The 16,473-nt window shown below is 34.3% G+C and overlaps 12 protein-coding genes and 3 pseudogenes across 15 annotated transcripts, besides 1 other annotated feature; 4 read left to right on the top strand and 11 right to left on the bottom strand.

The window, feature by feature from the left end:
- Positions 1 to 16,473: part of a mobile genetic element that runs on past both edges of the window.
- TVAGG3_0460330 lies at positions 1,061 to 1,477 on the top strand (annotated as a pseudogene). The gene has a single exon. A coding segment is annotated over exon 1 (417 nt).
- Positions 1,494 to 1,955, bottom strand: TVAGG3_0460320 (annotated as a pseudogene). Its single transcript has one exon. A coding segment is annotated over exon 1 (462 nt).
- Positions 2,870 to 3,754, bottom strand: TVAGG3_0460310 (annotated as a pseudogene). The gene has a single exon. A coding segment is annotated over exon 1 (885 nt).
- Positions 3,910 to 4,454, bottom strand: TVAGG3_0460300 (organellar and viral DNA polymerase type B; the record flags this gene model as incomplete). Its single annotated transcript, XM_051235043.1, has 1 exon — positions 3,910 to 4,454. A coding segment is annotated over one exon (545 nt), but the record flags the coding sequence as incomplete, so codon positions are not given.
- On the bottom strand, positions 5,310 to 6,248 carry TVAGG3_0460290 (organellar and viral DNA polymerase type B; the record flags this gene model as incomplete). The annotated part of the gene is made up of 1 exon (XM_051235042.1): positions 5,310 to 6,248. The coding sequence occupies one exon, from the start codon at positions 6,246 to 6,248 to the stop codon at positions 5,310 to 5,312; it is 939 nt and encodes a 312-aa protein (XP_051092866.1).
- TVAGG3_0460280 (uncharacterized protein) lies at positions 7,415 to 7,636 on the bottom strand (the record flags this gene model as incomplete). Its single annotated transcript, XM_051235041.1, has 1 exon — positions 7,415 to 7,636. The coding sequence occupies one exon, from the start codon at positions 7,634 to 7,636 to the stop codon at positions 7,415 to 7,417; it is 222 nt and encodes a 73-aa protein (XP_051092865.1).
- On the top strand, positions 7,906 to 8,280 carry TVAGG3_0460270 (uncharacterized protein; the record flags this gene model as incomplete). Its single annotated transcript, XM_051235040.1, has 1 exon — positions 7,906 to 8,280. One exon carries the CDS (start codon positions 7,906 to 7,908, stop codon positions 8,278 to 8,280), a length of 375 nt encoding a protein of 124 aa, XP_051092864.1.
- Positions 8,417 to 9,277, bottom strand: TVAGG3_0460260 (uncharacterized protein; the record flags this gene model as incomplete). Its single annotated transcript, XM_051235039.1, has 1 exon — positions 8,417 to 9,277. One exon carries the CDS (start codon positions 9,275 to 9,277, stop codon positions 8,417 to 8,419), a length of 861 nt encoding a protein of 286 aa, XP_051092863.1.
- TVAGG3_0460250 (DNA/RNA polymerases family) lies at positions 9,413 to 10,003 on the bottom strand (the record flags this gene model as incomplete). Its single annotated transcript, XM_051235038.1, has 1 exon — positions 9,413 to 10,003. The coding sequence occupies one exon, from the start codon at positions 10,001 to 10,003 to the stop codon at positions 9,413 to 9,415; it is 591 nt and encodes a 196-aa protein (XP_051092862.1).
- Positions 10,128 to 11,551, bottom strand: TVAGG3_0460240 (uncharacterized protein; the record flags this gene model as incomplete). The annotated part of the gene is made up of 1 exon (XM_051235037.1): positions 10,128 to 11,551. A coding segment is annotated over one exon (1,424 nt), but the record flags the coding sequence as incomplete, so codon positions are not given.
- On the bottom strand, positions 12,201 to 12,353 carry TVAGG3_0460230 (uncharacterized protein; the record flags this gene model as incomplete). Its single annotated transcript, XM_051235036.1, has 1 exon — positions 12,201 to 12,353. The coding sequence occupies one exon, from the start codon at positions 12,351 to 12,353 to the stop codon at positions 12,201 to 12,203; it is 153 nt and encodes a 50-aa protein (XP_051092860.1).
- Positions 12,792 to 13,278, top strand: TVAGG3_0460220 (K02A2.6-like family; the record flags this gene model as incomplete). The annotated part of the gene is made up of 1 exon (XM_051235035.1): positions 12,792 to 13,278. A coding segment is annotated over one exon (487 nt), but the record flags the coding sequence as incomplete, so codon positions are not given.
- Positions 14,033 to 14,616, bottom strand: TVAGG3_0460210 (phage tail repeat-like family; the record flags this gene model as incomplete). The annotated part of the gene is made up of 1 exon (XM_051235034.1): positions 14,033 to 14,616. A coding segment is annotated over one exon (584 nt), but the record flags the coding sequence as incomplete, so codon positions are not given.
- On the bottom strand, positions 14,678 to 15,297 carry TVAGG3_0460200 (phage tail repeat-like family; the record flags this gene model as incomplete). Its single annotated transcript, XM_051235033.1, has 1 exon — positions 14,678 to 15,297. A coding segment is annotated over one exon (620 nt), but the record flags the coding sequence as incomplete, so codon positions are not given.
- Positions 15,370 to 15,992, top strand: TVAGG3_0460190 (uncharacterized protein; the record flags this gene model as incomplete). Its single annotated transcript, XM_051235032.1, has 1 exon — positions 15,370 to 15,992. A coding segment is annotated over one exon (623 nt), but the record flags the coding sequence as incomplete, so codon positions are not given.

Genomic DNA, 16,473 nt, shown 5'->3' with positions numbered 1-16,473 from the left:
GAAACTTAAGAAAATAAAAGTTGTACAAGTTGGAATGAAGATGTTAGATGCTTGGGATATCTTATTGTCAAAACTTGAAGATTTTCAGTTCGAGGTATAAAGTTCTATACACCTTCTCCAAACTTCTATTCTATCTTCACTGGATATAAATACGAACAAGTAGAATGGAAACACAGTATTATAGAAGCTTGGTTAGACCATGTCAAAGAAATTATATGCAATGGAAACGAAAGAGTCTATGAGTATATCTTATGTTGGTTTGCAAATATCTTACAACATCCAAGTGCTAAAAATGAAACTGCTCTCATTATAATTGGAAAACAAGGAACAGGTAAGAACACATTCTTTACAGATATCTTATGCAAACTATTAGAAGGTTATTCGAACCCTAATATGACAAACTTAGAAAACATCTGCGGTAAATTTAACTCTTCAATTGAGAATATGAAACTATAGTTTGCAATGAACTTCAAAGTATAGATACAACAAAAGTTTGAACTCAGATGCTTTGAAGAGTCTTATAACAGATAAAGTTGGAGTTGTTGAAAGAAAGTATAAAGACAAAGAGTTTGTGAAAATGTTGCAAACTTCATTATGGTTTTCAAACAATGTTGTTCCGATGAAGTTAGAAAGTTCTGACAGAAGATATGTAGTTGTCAGAACGTCAGATTCTCATATGCAAGATACAGAATATTTTGACGACTTAGCAGAAACTTTGACATCTGACTTTTACAACCACTTGTTCTCATACTTTATGACATTAGATATTTCTAAGTTCAATCCAAGACAAATTCCCACATACAGAAGAGAGACAAACATTGTTAGAAGCAAACAAGAGTGTATATGAACTGTTCATAGATGAAAGACTTTGTGTCATTAGATGAAAGGTCATTGTACGATTCGTATAAACAATATTGTCAAGAATATGGTTATATGGCAGCTTCTAAACGTACATTCTTGGCAAATGTCAAAAGTCTTTTAGATGTCAGAATGGTGTATATACAAAGAAAATTTTTTCTGAGTAAATTTTAAAAAAAATATTTTTTATCCGATAGAAAAGATGACGAAATTCATCTCAGTAAATAAGTACATGACAGAAGTCAAAGATAAGTTAGCTCCATTCGCATATTTGAATGTTTACTTCTACAATTTTGAAAAGTCTACATTTGACAAAATTTGGAACATTGCACCAGTTAAGTTTGCTGTTGTTAGAAAAAGTGGTGCAACTTTTGAAGACTTATACATTGACGGTATGTTGACAGTCAAAGAAAATTTTGACAGAAAGTTCTCAAAACTCGAAGAAGGTAAAGCATACAAACTTGTTATACCTTATGAACCAAAAAAGCAGACGACTATGAATATTATGAGTCTAAGATAGTTGAAGTTCAAGGTAAGTTGGTAAAAAGATTTTAGAGTCTAAGCCAGTGTTTACTCCTAAAGAGGAAGAGAACATTGACTTGACCCAGAAATGTTCTAAAAATAAAATTTTATTTTTACATGTCAAATTTCTTTTTCTCTGGAACTGGCTCTGGTTCTTTCTTCTCTTCTTCTACTTTTTTCTCTTTCTTTTCTTTCTTTTCTCTCTTCTTCTTCTCTGGTGGAGTTATGTCAAATTTGGCGCAACCATATTTATGTAAAAGTTCTTTGTCCTTTAATAGCTCATCTATTCTGTTTTCTATTTCATCTTCAAGAACAGCGCATGTGTCTTCTTTGCATTCTAAGAAGTTTTGTTGGACTTCATCTCTCCAAGAGGCGTCATCTCTGTCAACAAGTCTGTCATTGACAAATTTTAAGACTGCTCTGCTTAATGTTTTATGGTTCTTGTCATATTCCCAGAAAACAGAACTTTAGAACAAATTCCCTTTCTTGTTTACACTATGTAAGATTTTATGGTCGACAGAAGTTTTAGAGTCAAAAAGCTTGTCTCGAATATAGATAGCGAAATCACTAGACATTTTCTAAAAGATAAAAATTTAATTTTTCTAAAAATATGTTAGAAAAAAAGTTTGCTGACATTGACAAGAAATTGAGAATGTTTTGAAGAAGAACAAGAGGAAGTTAGAAAATGCTCAGATAAAGCCTATACATGACAAGTTCTTATTTGCTCAGAATGGTATAACAGGTCTAATTGCACCACCTGGGTCGGGTAAGACTTTCACTTATCTTAAAATGGCTGCACAACAACAAGAACTAGATGAGAAGAACCCATTCTATGAGTTAGTTGTTATTTGTCGACTTCTGGTCAATTTGACCAAACCGTCAATTCGTTCAAAGATATTATAAAGAAGTCTAAGTTAGTATGTATAAAGGATACTGAGTTGTTAGATTGGATAAAGAAGTACCAAAGAAGAGTTTTGAAGTATAATGCTATAAATGAGTATATAAATTCAAGTTTAAAGACCCAAATGAGGAAATGCAGAGAATATTAGAGAAGAAACACTTCAGAAACAAACAGAAAGAGATAGAATACATTTCGAAGAAATTGCAATCTTACGATTGGAAGACTTACCCTCATAGATGTCTTCTTATCTTAGATGATTTGCCTCTCATCCTTTGTTAAAGAACAGAGAACAAGATATGTGTCGAATTCTTAAAAAGCTCAGACACTTAACATCTCAGTCGTAATATGTGTACAGACAGCAAGAGTTTAAGTAAGGATGTTAAAGAATACTTACTGACATAATACTTTTCCCCGGATTGTCCGAAGACGATTTCATGGAACTATGAAAGAGTCCATGGCAGGTAAGTTTGACAGACATGAACTATGGGAGAAGTACAAAGTCATACAAGACCCTCATACTTCTTTCAGAATTCATATCTACGCAAACAAAGTTCAATTGTAAAAAGTCAAGCGTAAAAATAAAGACATTTACTCTGCTTGTTTGAAGTTGTCAAAATACTCTGTTATTTTTTTCTTTAACAAGGCAAATCTTCTTTGAATGTAAAGTATTGTACAACCTTTAATATCATAGTGTGTTTGAGGTAACGTATCTGAACTATTTGTTTCACATCTTCATTCGGTGTCATTGAAATCGGTAAGTTTTCGCGATAGAACCAATTTCTGTCAGATTTGTAAATCTTAGCAAGGTCGTAAAAGCTTTTGTTGTTTCTTCTGACTAAATGCAACATAACCATATCTTATCTTCTCATTTCCATCTCTTCAGTATAAATCATATACTTATAGTTCTTTCCTTTCCTTTTGGTACCGAACGTGGTATTCTTTTCTGAATGCTTTGTCTTTGCTTCAAGCTTGTTCTCTAGCTCTTCACGTTCTTGTCTATGAATTTCGTCAAGAAGTTTGTAAACATTCCAAGCATAACGAGGCGAAGCCCACATTGCAACAGCATTTACAAGAAGTCTATGTACATACCAACCTCTCAAACCATTTGGCAAATTTTTACGATTTTCATAGAGTTTTGGCGACCCCGAAGGAAGTCGGGCTCGCTGTTCTTCACTGTTTTCATGAGTTTTAGGCGACCCCGAAGGAAGTCGGGCTCGCTGTTCTTCACTGTTTTCAGAAAAAAGTATGTCTCGCTGTGCTTCGCTCAAAAGTTCTTGTGTGCTTTGGTTTTGAACCAATTCGTCTGTATGTTTGGTATCTGGAGCAAAACATGCTGTCAAAATACTTTGCATTTGGTACATCGTCTTTGACCGAACGAATGAGACGGAGTTGTTTGTTAAACTGAACCCACTCATATTCTTCATTTATAGCTTCATGGACTATAACTGTTGTTGTGTTCTCTGTTGTTGACATATCTGTCTTTACATACAAAATAAAAAAATTTGTTAGAAAAAAATTAGCGTTATTTTCTGACTTTCACAAAAGACCAAAAATAAACACTTTACATGTATTTTTCAGCAACTTCGTCAAATAATTTTATAGCTTTATCTATCTCATCTACTTTAAACGTTTCCTTACCTTTCGTGGGAGCACCATACATTTTCTCAAACTTTTCAAGTAGTTCTGTTTCTGCAGCTCTCATATCATTAACAAACACAACCCTGACTCTATTGACTGTACTGTCATATCTTTTAGTTATATTATATGTTCTTCCTATCTTATATCTCTTTGTATTGAAGTCCTTCGGTTTCTGAACGATGTAAAGTAAGCCTTCACTGCAACGTTCCGTATCGAATGAACCATAAGTTATGAAGTTATATCCAACAACTGGGTCTAACCATAACAAAACTATTGGTATAAGACTTTTGTCGATGAGATATGCTGTAGTTCCATAGAATCTTACCGATATCATGAGCTTAGGATTTCTTGTCAAAATTTTCTGAGTTGAAGCATTTCTAACCCAGTCGCTTGGTTTCTTTCCAGATGGAGATATAATGTCTGACAAAGAATATTTGTTGTATTTCTTTGAGTATCTTACGTTTAAATCACCTATTCTAACCACTTTGGTGTCATTGTCTATCTTTCTAACTGTTTCAAACTCATTGTTTGTCATTTTCTGTTCTTACATACAAAATAAAAAAAATATTTTATAAAAAACTAACTTTATTTTTTCTATCTTAAGGAAATTCATGATTTTTGTTGCTGAATCTCTTCTCTCGGTTTTTCCGAGGGAAGCAAGCATATGCCCTAAAAATTATTTTACTCAGAATTTTGTTGCTGAATTCAGCAAAAATAAAGTTTATGTTAGAATGTTAGATCTAACATGTTTTCTAACACGTTTTCTAACCTCTTGAATTTTCATGATTTCTTCGTAAATGTTTTGTCAAAACTTCTTCGTAAATGTTTTGTCAAGACTTCTTCGTAAATGTTTTGTCAAGACTTCTTCGTAATGAGCGTAAATGACCAAAAAATAATGTTTAGGGTAGAATGTTAGATCTAACCTGTTTTCTAACCTCTTTTCTAACCTCATGAATTTTCATGATTTCTTCGTAAATGTTTTGTCAAGACTTCTTCGTAATGAGCGTAAATGACCAAAAAATAATGTTTAGGGTAGAATGTTAGATCTAACCTCTTTTCTAACCTCTTTTCTAACCTCATGAATTTTCATGATTTCATCGTACATGTTTTGTCAAGACTTCTTCGTAATGAGTGTAAAGGACCCAAAAATAATGTTTATGTTAGAATGTTAGATCTAACATGTTTTCTAACATGTTTTCTAACCTCAGTTATTTTATAAGCGTTTCACATGGTAAACGTTATTTTTAAAATTTTGTGAAAACTCAACGGTTTGACACATGCCCTAAAAATTATTTTACTCAGAATTTTGTTGCTGAATTCAGCAAAAATAATGTTTATGTTAGAATGTTAGATCTAACATGTTTTCTAACATGTTTTCTAACATAACTATTTACAAGCGTTTTACATGGTATATGTTGCGATGGTTCATGACTTTAAACAGTTTCGTAGCTTCTATTTCTTCTTTTAGTACATCGAATGTTTTAACAATGCCGAAAGTTTCTTTATACTTCTTCTTGACGTCAGATAGAAGGAAATCTTCTGCTGTTGGATAGTTTTTGTTCAGAAATTCTAACATATCCATTTTATCTTCTGCTGGCTTTTCTGCTTCTTTCTTTAAGTCTGCATAGTCGTTTCGCATACGTTCTATCTCTTTGACGGAGTAGTTATATTTCCTCATTGCTGCTTTACATTTAGAACATTGCGGATTCATTTTTGCGTTATATTCTGAAACCTTACCTGCTAAAACAACTAAGGCGTCAATGGTTTTCTTCATCTCAAAAGCTGCTGGTCTTATTTGTTCGTTCCATACCTTACCCCTACTATCTTTATCTCTTATTTCCCAAACACATTTTGCAACTAATGAAACAAAGTTGTCGTAGGTCTTAAATTCTTCAGATTTGTAAAGGTCAGAAACATTCTTATATACCATATCGCAATCTTTGTCCATAACCTTATGGTTGCAATGAAAACCAAGGAATTCATAATTTACCTTTCGTATGAACTTCTTTATTTCTACCGAGTCAGTTGCTTTGACTTCAATTTCGTCGAATTCAGGAATAGTTAGTTTTTGTTGCTGAATTTCAGGTAGTTTAGGTAAATGGTCAATAATGTCCTGCATGTTATAAAGATACTGTTCATTTGTTTCATTCTGTGCGGTACAGTCTAAATTACTTGTTAACAATTCCTGCTTTATCTTCTGGATTTTTGTTTCGAAAGTATATGAAGAAGGAATGAAGCTTTTCATCTCTACTAACATAGATGTTGGATTCATAACTAACGAGTTTGGTGCTGTAGTTGTTTGAATTGCTGTTGTGCCGATTGTTGACATTTCTGTTCTTTTATACAAAATAAAAAAAATAAATAAAATAAAACTAACTTTATTTTTTATTTCGGGAAAATTCAAGAGTTTTAGACCATGTTAGAAAACGTGTTAGAAAACATGTTAGATCTAACATTCTAACATAAATTATATTTTTGGGTCATTTACACTCATTACGATGAAGTTTCGACAAAACATTTACGTTCATGTTTGACAAAACATTTACGATGAAGTTTCGACAAAACATTTACGATGAAATTCATGAAAATTCAAGAGTTTTAGACCATGTTAGAAAACGTGTTAGAAAACATGTTAGATCTAACATTCTAACATAAATTATATTTTTGGGTCATTTACACTCATTACGATGAAGTTTCGACAAAACATTTACGTTCATGTTTGACAAAACATTTACGATGAAGTTTCGACAAAACATTTACGATGAAATTCATGAAAATTCAAGAGTTTTAGACCATGTTAGAAAACGTGTTAGAAAACATGTTAGATCTAACATTCTAACATAAACATTATTTTTGGGTCATTTACGCTCATTACGATGAAGTTTCGACAAAACATTTACGTTCATGTTTGACAAAACATTTACGATGAAGTTTCGACAAAACATTTACGATGAAATTCATGAAAATTCAAGAGTTTTAGACCATGTTAGAAAACGTGTTAGAAAACATGTTAGATCTAACATTCTAACATAAACATTATTTTTGGGTGTAAATTTCATGAAAATTCAAGAGGTTAGAAAACGTGTTAGAAAAGGTGTTAGATCTAACATTCTAACATAAACATTATTTTTACTGAATTTAGCAACAAAATGAACGAGGTCAGGATGTATGTTGCTGAATTCATTCATAACACCCTTTGTAAGCTCATAAAATGCTTGTTTTGAGGTCGAGCCACTTTTGGCTCCACCGTATTCTTTCAACCAAAACTCAAGAATTTCCTGCATGAATTTTGTATAAAACTAACTTTATTTTTTCTATCTTAAGGAAATTCATGACAAATTCAAGAGGTTAGAAAACAGGTTAGAAAACAGGTTAGATCTAACATTCTACCCTAAACATTATTTTTGGGTCATTTACGCTCATTACGAAGAAGTTTCGACAAAACATTTACGAAGAAGTCATGACAAATTCATGAGGTTAGAAAAGAGGTTAGATCTAACATTCTACCCTAAACATTATTTTTACTGAATTTAGCAACAACTTTCTCTCAATTGGAGCTGTGGCATACTCTTTGCGTAAGCGGTTCAGACCTTCTTCGAAGTCTTGGTCTCTCTTCGATTTGTATTGAGATTGGAATTGCTGGAACTGAGGTGCAGGGGCTGGTGCTTTCGGTTCTTCTGGATTGAGATTGGACTCGGTTGGTGGGACGTCGGACATTCGTTTGTGTCCTGTCGGAAGGAAGAACTTTTCCTGTCGGAAGGAAATTTTTTTCCCTTTGTCCGGAAATTTTTTTCCCTTTGTCCGGAAATTTTTTTCCTGTCGGATGGAAGAACATTTTCTGAAGTTCGACCAAAAAGTTCTCAATTTTCGAAAATTTGAATGGTTTACGGACGGACAACTGGAAGAGTTCTTCCTGTCGTCGGGAAAAATTTTTCCCTTTGTCCGGAAAATTTTTTCCAGTTGTCCGGAAAATATTTTCCTGTCGGATGGAAGGACTCGGAATACCAGAAGGATTTGACGAGGCAATTTACCTAATTGAAATTAACGACCGCGTAAAAGACTACTTGCGCAGGGTAATGAAGCCCAAGGTCAAGTTCACCACTATTTCTGGAAGGGCTGCCTTGAATCTCGAGACTTCGACTGGAATTCCAATTCAAATACCAGAAAACACTCCTTTCGACGACATAAAGGACGCCAAAAGAGAAGCTCTTGTTAAGTTCCTAAACAAACGTCCTTGGATAAAAATACCAAACAAGGAGAACCCCCTACCCCATATGAAATTGGCAATTCAGTCGCTCCTTCACTTCTCAGGTCAACCATTCTACATAACCTCAGAAGGCGACATTCAGCCAGTTCAGTAAACATCTCATTTTAACTCACTTTTTTATGTTTTTTGTGAAAGTGTCAAAAATAAATTGTTTTCATGAGTTTTCTACGATGTTAGAAAAGAGGGTAGAAAAGAGGGTAGATCTACCATTCTACCCTAAACATTATTTTTCAATACTTTTTCAGCACTTTTCCGTAGTTATATATGAAAGACAATTCGAGATAAAAGTCATAGTACAATGGAATAATATGTTGCACACCATTTGTTGTGAACCAAACTTGAAAGTCAGAGAAACTGTTACTAGGTGGTTCGTAGAATTTAGAAGCAAAGTCATAAAAGTCCTTACCAATACATAGAAAACTATTGTTGCTTGAACTGAAACTTGCATGACACATAACATTTTGAGGGTCAAACACGTTTCTATAAACCATCAAATCTGCTGGTGGAAGTATAAATTTAAATGGACCATCTGGTGGTAATGGTTCGTTCTGGTTTAGTAACCGAAGAAATTGTGCCCAAGAACGTTTGTCTACTTCCCAAAATAAAAACTCTGTATCTCTTGGAGGGTTAATTTCAATCCTTTGAAATGAAACGGTGGAGTTCATCTTGTCATATTCTAGTTTCAGATAGTATGTTCCATTTAGTAAAGAGTCGTATTTTTCTTGAAATTCCCAATAATATTTGTTCATTTGAGTTTGAAAGTCATTTAGAGTTTTCCCAAGACTTTCGTCTGAACGAACTGTAAAGATTCTCATTTCGTCAAATTTGTCTATTAGACCATCAGGACCTTTATACTGCCCATGAAAATATACTGCGAACAGAAATGCGTTAGTTCTATTTGAAAACAAAACTCTTCTAAATCCTATTGCCTTTGCATCTGAAGGACTTTGAAGCCAACGAATTGGATAGTCAAACCTGTATGCTCGGGATGAAATTTCTTCATCTGAAAGATTCCTACCAGCATTTGTAAAGATATAGTCTAACGGTTTTGTATCTGCTACTTTTGTTCTTTGTTTTTCAACCTGAAGCATTTAATATATGTAAAAATATATTGTTTTAAAATGGTATGCCATTTCATATTTCTCATATAACAAACAAGTTTCCCAACGGTCTTCTCCAACAAACTCAGCGTACAGTTCAAATAAAATTTAACAAATGTCACTTTTTTATTTCATGCAATGTTTTATTTCTGTGCCATCTTCAAGTATGCCCCAGTACTTACGCTTGGAGAGGACATGAACTTCGGAAAATACCTTATCTAGCTTAAAACAGCCCATCTTTTCACCGACCATTCCCATTTCAATGAGTTTGTTGTATCCTTCTTCGTTCGTCATGAGTGCGTCAATGTTCTCATAGTAAACCTTCACTTTGGATTTGACCTCAGAGAAGAATTTGTTGTAGTTGTCAAGGACTGCCTTTGCGAACTGAGGGTAAGACCAATGTTCGACAATAGGTTTTAATGTGGTTACTAAGCCACTTTGACCTTGAGTGAATTCGTACTTCAAAACAAAAGGAGAAAACCTTTCAACAAAGTTGTCGACCTTCTCATAATGTTTACTCTTCATCTCTTGAGGTTTTTTAATGGAATATCCCCATGTCGAATTCATAAGCAATTTGAGTGTCATTGCAAGTTTGGGGTTTGAAGCTTTCCTAATATCATACAGTTGTTGTATGACTTTTCCAACTGTATAGTTCCTTCCCGGGAACTCACCATCTTCGTTTGGAATTCCAGTCGGAATATATTGGACAAACCTCATGTATGCAGCGTTAAGGTCGACATAGTATATCTTTTCATCTGAGTCGAACTTGTCGCAACCAATTGGTCCAGTTTGTGGAAATTCAAGTGAGTCTCTTATCTTCTGAGAAACTTCTCCTGTTATCTCATAAACATCGTCGAAGCAACCTGTTTCATATAAAACCTTCTGACCTAACTCAGATGCTCTCCAATACAATTTGACGTCAATTGGATGTCTCAATGGAAGTTTGTTTATAGCATCTTGAAGTTCTTGCAACCTCATTGGAAGTTCTTCTGGTTCAGGTTGGTATCCGAACAATCCAACTCCTTGTGGAATTGTGTACTTCTTTTGTACTAGAACTTTGTCTGGAACAACTTTTGGTCTTGCTAACAGTGAAAAGTTTGTTTCGTCTTTTGGTACAAAAGTTTCTGTCAGCTTGTCATCTGGAATTGGTTCCAACAAACCTTTCTCGAAAAGAATGTTTACAGCTCTGACAATGTTGCACTTGCCTTTTCCGAACAATGGGTTTGTAAGACTTTCGTTCAACATGAAGTGGTTGTGGACAATTACAATCTTCAACCATGGTAAATTGAACTCAACAACATAGTCGTCATGTGAAGAACCTTTAGCTGTAGGTATGTTGACTCGGATATTGACATTTGCCAACGGTGCAATTTTTGCCAATTGACCTCTGAGCATGTACCTTGTCTTCACACATGACTCAAGATACTTCATCTTCTCATCTGTAACAAGACCAGAGTTCCTGAGACATGTAAGAATACAAGGTTCATTGACAATTGTTTCAATTGAATTGTAAATTCCATACCTTGTCAAGTCAATGTCAGACTTATTTATGAACGGGAAGTATCCAGCATGTTGTCTGACTGCTTGATGGTTGGGTTCATACCATTCGAACTTGACACTTGCAATTCCTTCAATTGCATTCAAAATGTCTGAGTCTGAGTCAACCATTTGTTCTCTCTTTGTAGTCTTGAAAGCGTCAAGAAGTTTTGCGGCTGTTTGTTCATTGCCATGTGCATAGTAAATGTGACCATCCAAATCTGTTATGGTCAATCTGAGATTGTGTCCTTTCTTATTTCCGTCTTGTATGGCAGCAAGTACTCCCATGAAGCCTTCTTTGTTCTTTCCTTCGTCAAAGTTTACTGTAAAGGTTCGACCAGATGTAATTTGACTTCTAACTTCACGATACTTTTCATATGCATATCTTGTTCTTTCCATGGGAGCATGTGCTTCTTCACCTTTTCCTTTTTTCCTTCTCAAAGGATGCAATTGTTCGTCATGTTTCCAGTAGAATCTGGCAAAGCCGTCGTGTCCTTCAACTTGAGGTTCACTAACATCGAAAGGCATGTCCATAAGACGTTCTTCTTCTAACCTCTCTAGTCTGTTTGGATAATTGGCACGTGCTGTTTCCAAATCCATTTCGTAGCGAAGACCAGACAATTTGTCATAGACTTTTATGGGTCTTCCCTTCCTATATTTAAAATTCTTCGAAACTCTCCAACCATATCTTTGTAACTCTGCTTTTATTCTAGCAGACCTTCTATCCATTCTATATGGGGGCATTTTTATAAAAATAAAAAAATGTTTTTTTCTTTACTTTACATAACCGCCTGCTGCCATAAGTCTTTGACGCCAACCCATACCAGCTAATGAAGGTTGACTTGGTTTAGTTTGGAAACTAAACTTTGGTTTTGGTTTATCTTCAGTTTTTGGTTTTTCTTCTTCTATCGGTTTTTCGTCACTTTTCGGTTCCTCGGGTTTTACCCCACCTGCAGGAACAGTTGTGTCGTCAACATCTTCATAAATATCATATGCCATTTGTTTTTGTTTTCCTTTCAACTTTTTGTGTTTGTTGTAAAGTTTAGAATATTTCGACTCTAAGTCAATGAGATGTTCTATAATGAACTGTTGGTCAGTGAAGTAAACTTTTCCATCTGTTGTCTCGAAAGCTCCTTCAGACTTCAATATTTTATTTGTGAGAGTCTGTTTCTTTTTTGAGATACTAGCCGTTCCATTTCTATGAAAAGTGACTTTATAGTTAGGGTTTGTATTTCCAGACCTGGCACTTTCTATTATTGAATTTTTCTCTTCATCTGTAAGTTCTTTGACAGGTTTTGACAATGGTTCTGAACTTTTTGTTTGTGGTGTCAAATCTACCGTTTCAACTTCTTCGGTCATTTCATCTCAGTAAAAAATTTTAGTTTGGTTTGTTTTCAACTGGTTGTTGTTGTTTTTTAAGTCGGTCTAAAACTTCCTGAGGTATAGGAAGAACTTGACAAACACGTGGTGTAACTGCTGGAAGCCGACAAATCCATCTTGAACCCATTTGTCTCAATGCTGTATTGTTCATTTCATCTCAGTAAAAAACTTTACATTCCCCACGTTTGAGGCGGTTGCGGTTGGTTATTGTTTACCCATTGTTGTGCATGGTTATATCCTCTGTTAAAGAATCTTTCACCTTGGTCCATATAGTGTCCTGCTTGGTTATAGTAGTCATTTGCTTTGTTATAATAGTTTCCTGCTTGTCTTCCTACATTGTCCATCCATCCTTGAACTTTTCCTCTTGTTTCAGGATTTGGAATAAGATTTGCTGCATCTCGTGCTACATCCCAACCTTTCTGTACAGTTTGTATAATAGGTTGTGCTTTCTCTTTAAGTATACCTAATGTACTCAAAATCTTCCTTCCAATTCCAAATGCACCTCTGGCTATTGTTCCCACTGCGGGCAAAAATCTGGATGCAACTCCTGCTAATGCGCCAAATAAACCCATTTCTTATGGGTTAAAAAATGACGAATCCAAACAAGGACCCCTATGTTTCTAAAGCGACAAAGAAAGCACTCATGATAAAAATCTTTAGTTCAACACCAAATGCTTGGTTTATGGATATCTTGGAAAACATTCCGAGGTATAGAGAAGATGGACCTCCATACTGGTTAATATTTATCGGTCAAAACACAAGATACTGTGAAGCCATACCATTATGGTCCAAAAATATTTTAGATGTGAAAACTGCTTTGACAATATTCGTTGACAAATACCATCCAACAAAACTGACATCTGACTGTGAAAGTTCTTTCAAATCAGATGATATTAAAAACTATCTGCGTTCAAAAAATGTAAACCAATATTTCATTGTCGACCAAAACCATTCTGCTCTTGGTGTCATTGACGGTTGTATAAAAATGTTAAGAGACTTAAACCAACCACAAGGTGGTGAAGCAAATGAAGTGTCATATGACGACAAGTATAGACACTTCTCCATGGCAAAGATGAGACAAGTTTTAAATATTTACAATAACCGTAAACAAAAAAGGTTTGGGAAACCACTCCCCCGAAGAAATGAAAAACAACCCCGACTTAGAGAAAGACTATATATTTAATAATTTAGTCAAAAGAGACAAACAAGAAAGAATGCGGGCTTCAAACTTCAGAAAGGTGACAAAGTAAAAATAGAAATACCTAAACGCGACCCATATGAAAATACTATTGACTATGACAACAATGGGAACTCGACAGGTACTCACATTCGTGTTCGTAAAAATAGAAGAAAGTATACAAGAGAATATTATGAAGTTTTAGGCAAACATGGCAAAATGTACACACTGCAAGCAGAAGATAAAACTACTATTGTCAGACCTCGTTTCAAACTTGTCAAAGTTCAAGGTGTATACTTTCAAAGACAGTTCCTAACAAATATAAGACAACTCCTGACGAATATGCTAAAGAAGTTGAAAATGACGACTAAGCAATTCTATACCATGCGTAAACTGTCATGTAAGGTGGCATGTATTCTTTACTTTGTCCCGTTGTTTGCGTATATCCTGTAACGCGATGTGTATGGTCTCCTTCTCCCCAAGTGTCATCCCAGTAACAATTTATAGCAAACTTAACGTCGTCTTTAACATCATATCCTTTACCTTTTGTCATTCCTGTCCAACCCCAATATCTATGCTTATGCCAACCTTCTTGAGATGTACTTAAATTTATGTAGTGACTATGTGCAGGTAAATTTTCACCTGAAATCGTTTTACTTCCACCTGTTTCCTTTGAAGAGTTTGCACAATACAAAAACCTGTCGACTATTTGTTCCCATGCACCAACACCAAACATTACTTGAGGACCTCTTGCATCCATAGATGTATAAATAGAACCTACTGGGTTCATTAAATCAAACATATGAGATAATATAGGATTGTCTCTTTTGAACTTAAAATATAGTGCAACTATTTCAGGTTTCTTCTGGTTTGTGTCAGAATATTTTTTATAATATAATCTCATGTTTTCAGGGTAGGTAAAGTCTTGACTATAATATTTATTTTTGTCATCTATATAATAATATACTATTCTCGTTTTTTCTATTGCATTATATCTTTTATATCTACAATAATCTAAATATAATGTTAACTTTTGTTCATTTGCATGTAGTGCTCCGCCGTCATATCCATAGTCATAATAATATGGTATTGGAGCTGGGTCAGGCAATGTCATATCTGCCATTTCATAAACTCTTAAATATTTCGTTTGTTCGTCTCCATATAAGTTTAAGTAGCAGTTGTTGTCTAATGGAACTTTAACTTGTGTACCATCATTCTTTATATAGCTTACATACATTTCATTGTTATTTTTCGGAATGAGTTTATACCGTATACCATTTTTTAAGGAGTGTACAAACTCCCATCTAAAATATTTGTTTTCTTCATTGACAGAAAAGTCACCAACAATAGTTTCAATATTTTTTGTTCCTGTCAAACTTTGGTATATTTCATTGACATATGTTTTATCTGCTTTATTTTCAAGGCTAACGTTTAAGTCTGTTATTTCAGATATAGAATGTGTATGAGTCTTATCTGCTTTTGTCTCTAATGTTTCCTTAAGACTTGGTATTTGGTTAATATAATGTATATGAGTCTTTTTAGAATATTCGTTTTCAGCTCTTGTCACTTCACTTGACATTTTATTGTCAACATATGTTTTGTCTGCTAGTTCAGGATGAGTATGTTCTTTTGTTGCATAAGCATTGTTAGCTCTTTCTTCTTCTTTTGCTATTGCATCGTCTACATATTCTTTGTCAGCTTTGTTGTCAACATCTGCTTTCAAAAGAAGTTCATTTATAGGTTTCTCGTTTAAAGTTCCTTTTGTTGGATTTATACAGACAGTATTGTTCTTCTTGTCTTGAAACAGAAACTCATCTGTCATTGGGTTTAATGTCAGTTTTAAGTTTCCTTCTTTCAATGACTCAGATATCTTAGAATAGTTTGAAAAGTTTGTTGTGTTCTTATTTAGAGCTTGCATAATGAGTTGTCGGTTGTGTTGTATTTCTCTCATGGAAGCAATATCTTTCGACATTTTTATTATAGATAAAATATGCTTCCAATAGAAAAAGAAAATTCAAGAGTTGCTACAACTAAACCATTAGATGAACTTTTTACTAATGTCGGTCAAAAGTTTGAGACAGAGACCGTAAAGCATGAAGGCTATCGTTTTGACTACCCATTAAGATGGCTAAGAGACCCATCTGTCACAAAAGCTATTGGCTTTCGTAGAATGAAGTTTGTGTCTGTAGAAGATAAAAGTTTTCCATTTATTGTAAGGTTTCATATAGATTATATATCTGAAGGGAAACGAAAAATGTGGGAAGAAATTGAGCTAATACAAGTTGACCTTTCATCTTCTCTACAGACTGCGTTAAAAAATATAGAAGATAAAATAAATTCATGTTATGCAAAATATGCTGATGAATATGCAAATACCGAGAGCACACTTTATGTGAGAATTGTATATGACAAACAAAATTCACAAGTGTCATTTCAAATCTACGAAAACAATCCAAATAAAGACGAACAAATATATACAGAATTCACTGCAATGTCATGGTATTATTTGCAAAGAATGTTAAATCAGAAAGTCGAACTTCCTTTAGCAAATATTTACAGTCGATATGCAAGAGATGAACCATATTTATTTAAAGATGTTTTCGACCCAGCTGCTATTATTGTTCATGCTTCATTTTCTGGCGCCCAAAACTCTTTCTTATGCTTGGCAAATGACTTTTACGAAAAACCTACAAAGTTATATGAGCCGCCGAGTGGAAGTATTTCAGACTTTCAAGTATGGTTTACTACAGATGGAAGAAAAAGAATAATTCCATTATACCATGCGTTTTACTTAGAACTTAGTTTCATATACAACTACTATCGAACGGTAAAAAATATAATTTTTTAATACGGTTGAGGTGTTGGATTTGGTTGCCAACTAGACTGTGGTGCAGGTTCAGGCTGTTGTATAACAGGAGCTTGTTCTTCTGGTTCAGGGTCTTTAGGTAATATACCAACGAACTGACCTACTCTTTTACCAATATTTTTGACACCGTTCCATACTCCTCTTCCGACAGATTTTATTCCATTCCATATACCTCTTCCAACATTTCGAAAGAAGTTTCCAATACTACTGAAGAAACCCATTTTACTA

Source organism: Trichomonas vaginalis, chromosome II (genome assembly GCF_026262505.1).
Source record: "Trichomonas vaginalis G3 chromosome II, whole genome shotgun sequence".
NCBI lineage: Eukaryota > Parabasalia > Trichomonadida > Trichomonadidae > Trichomonas > Trichomonas vaginalis.
This window is presented reverse-complemented; position numbering and strand designations above follow the sequence as displayed.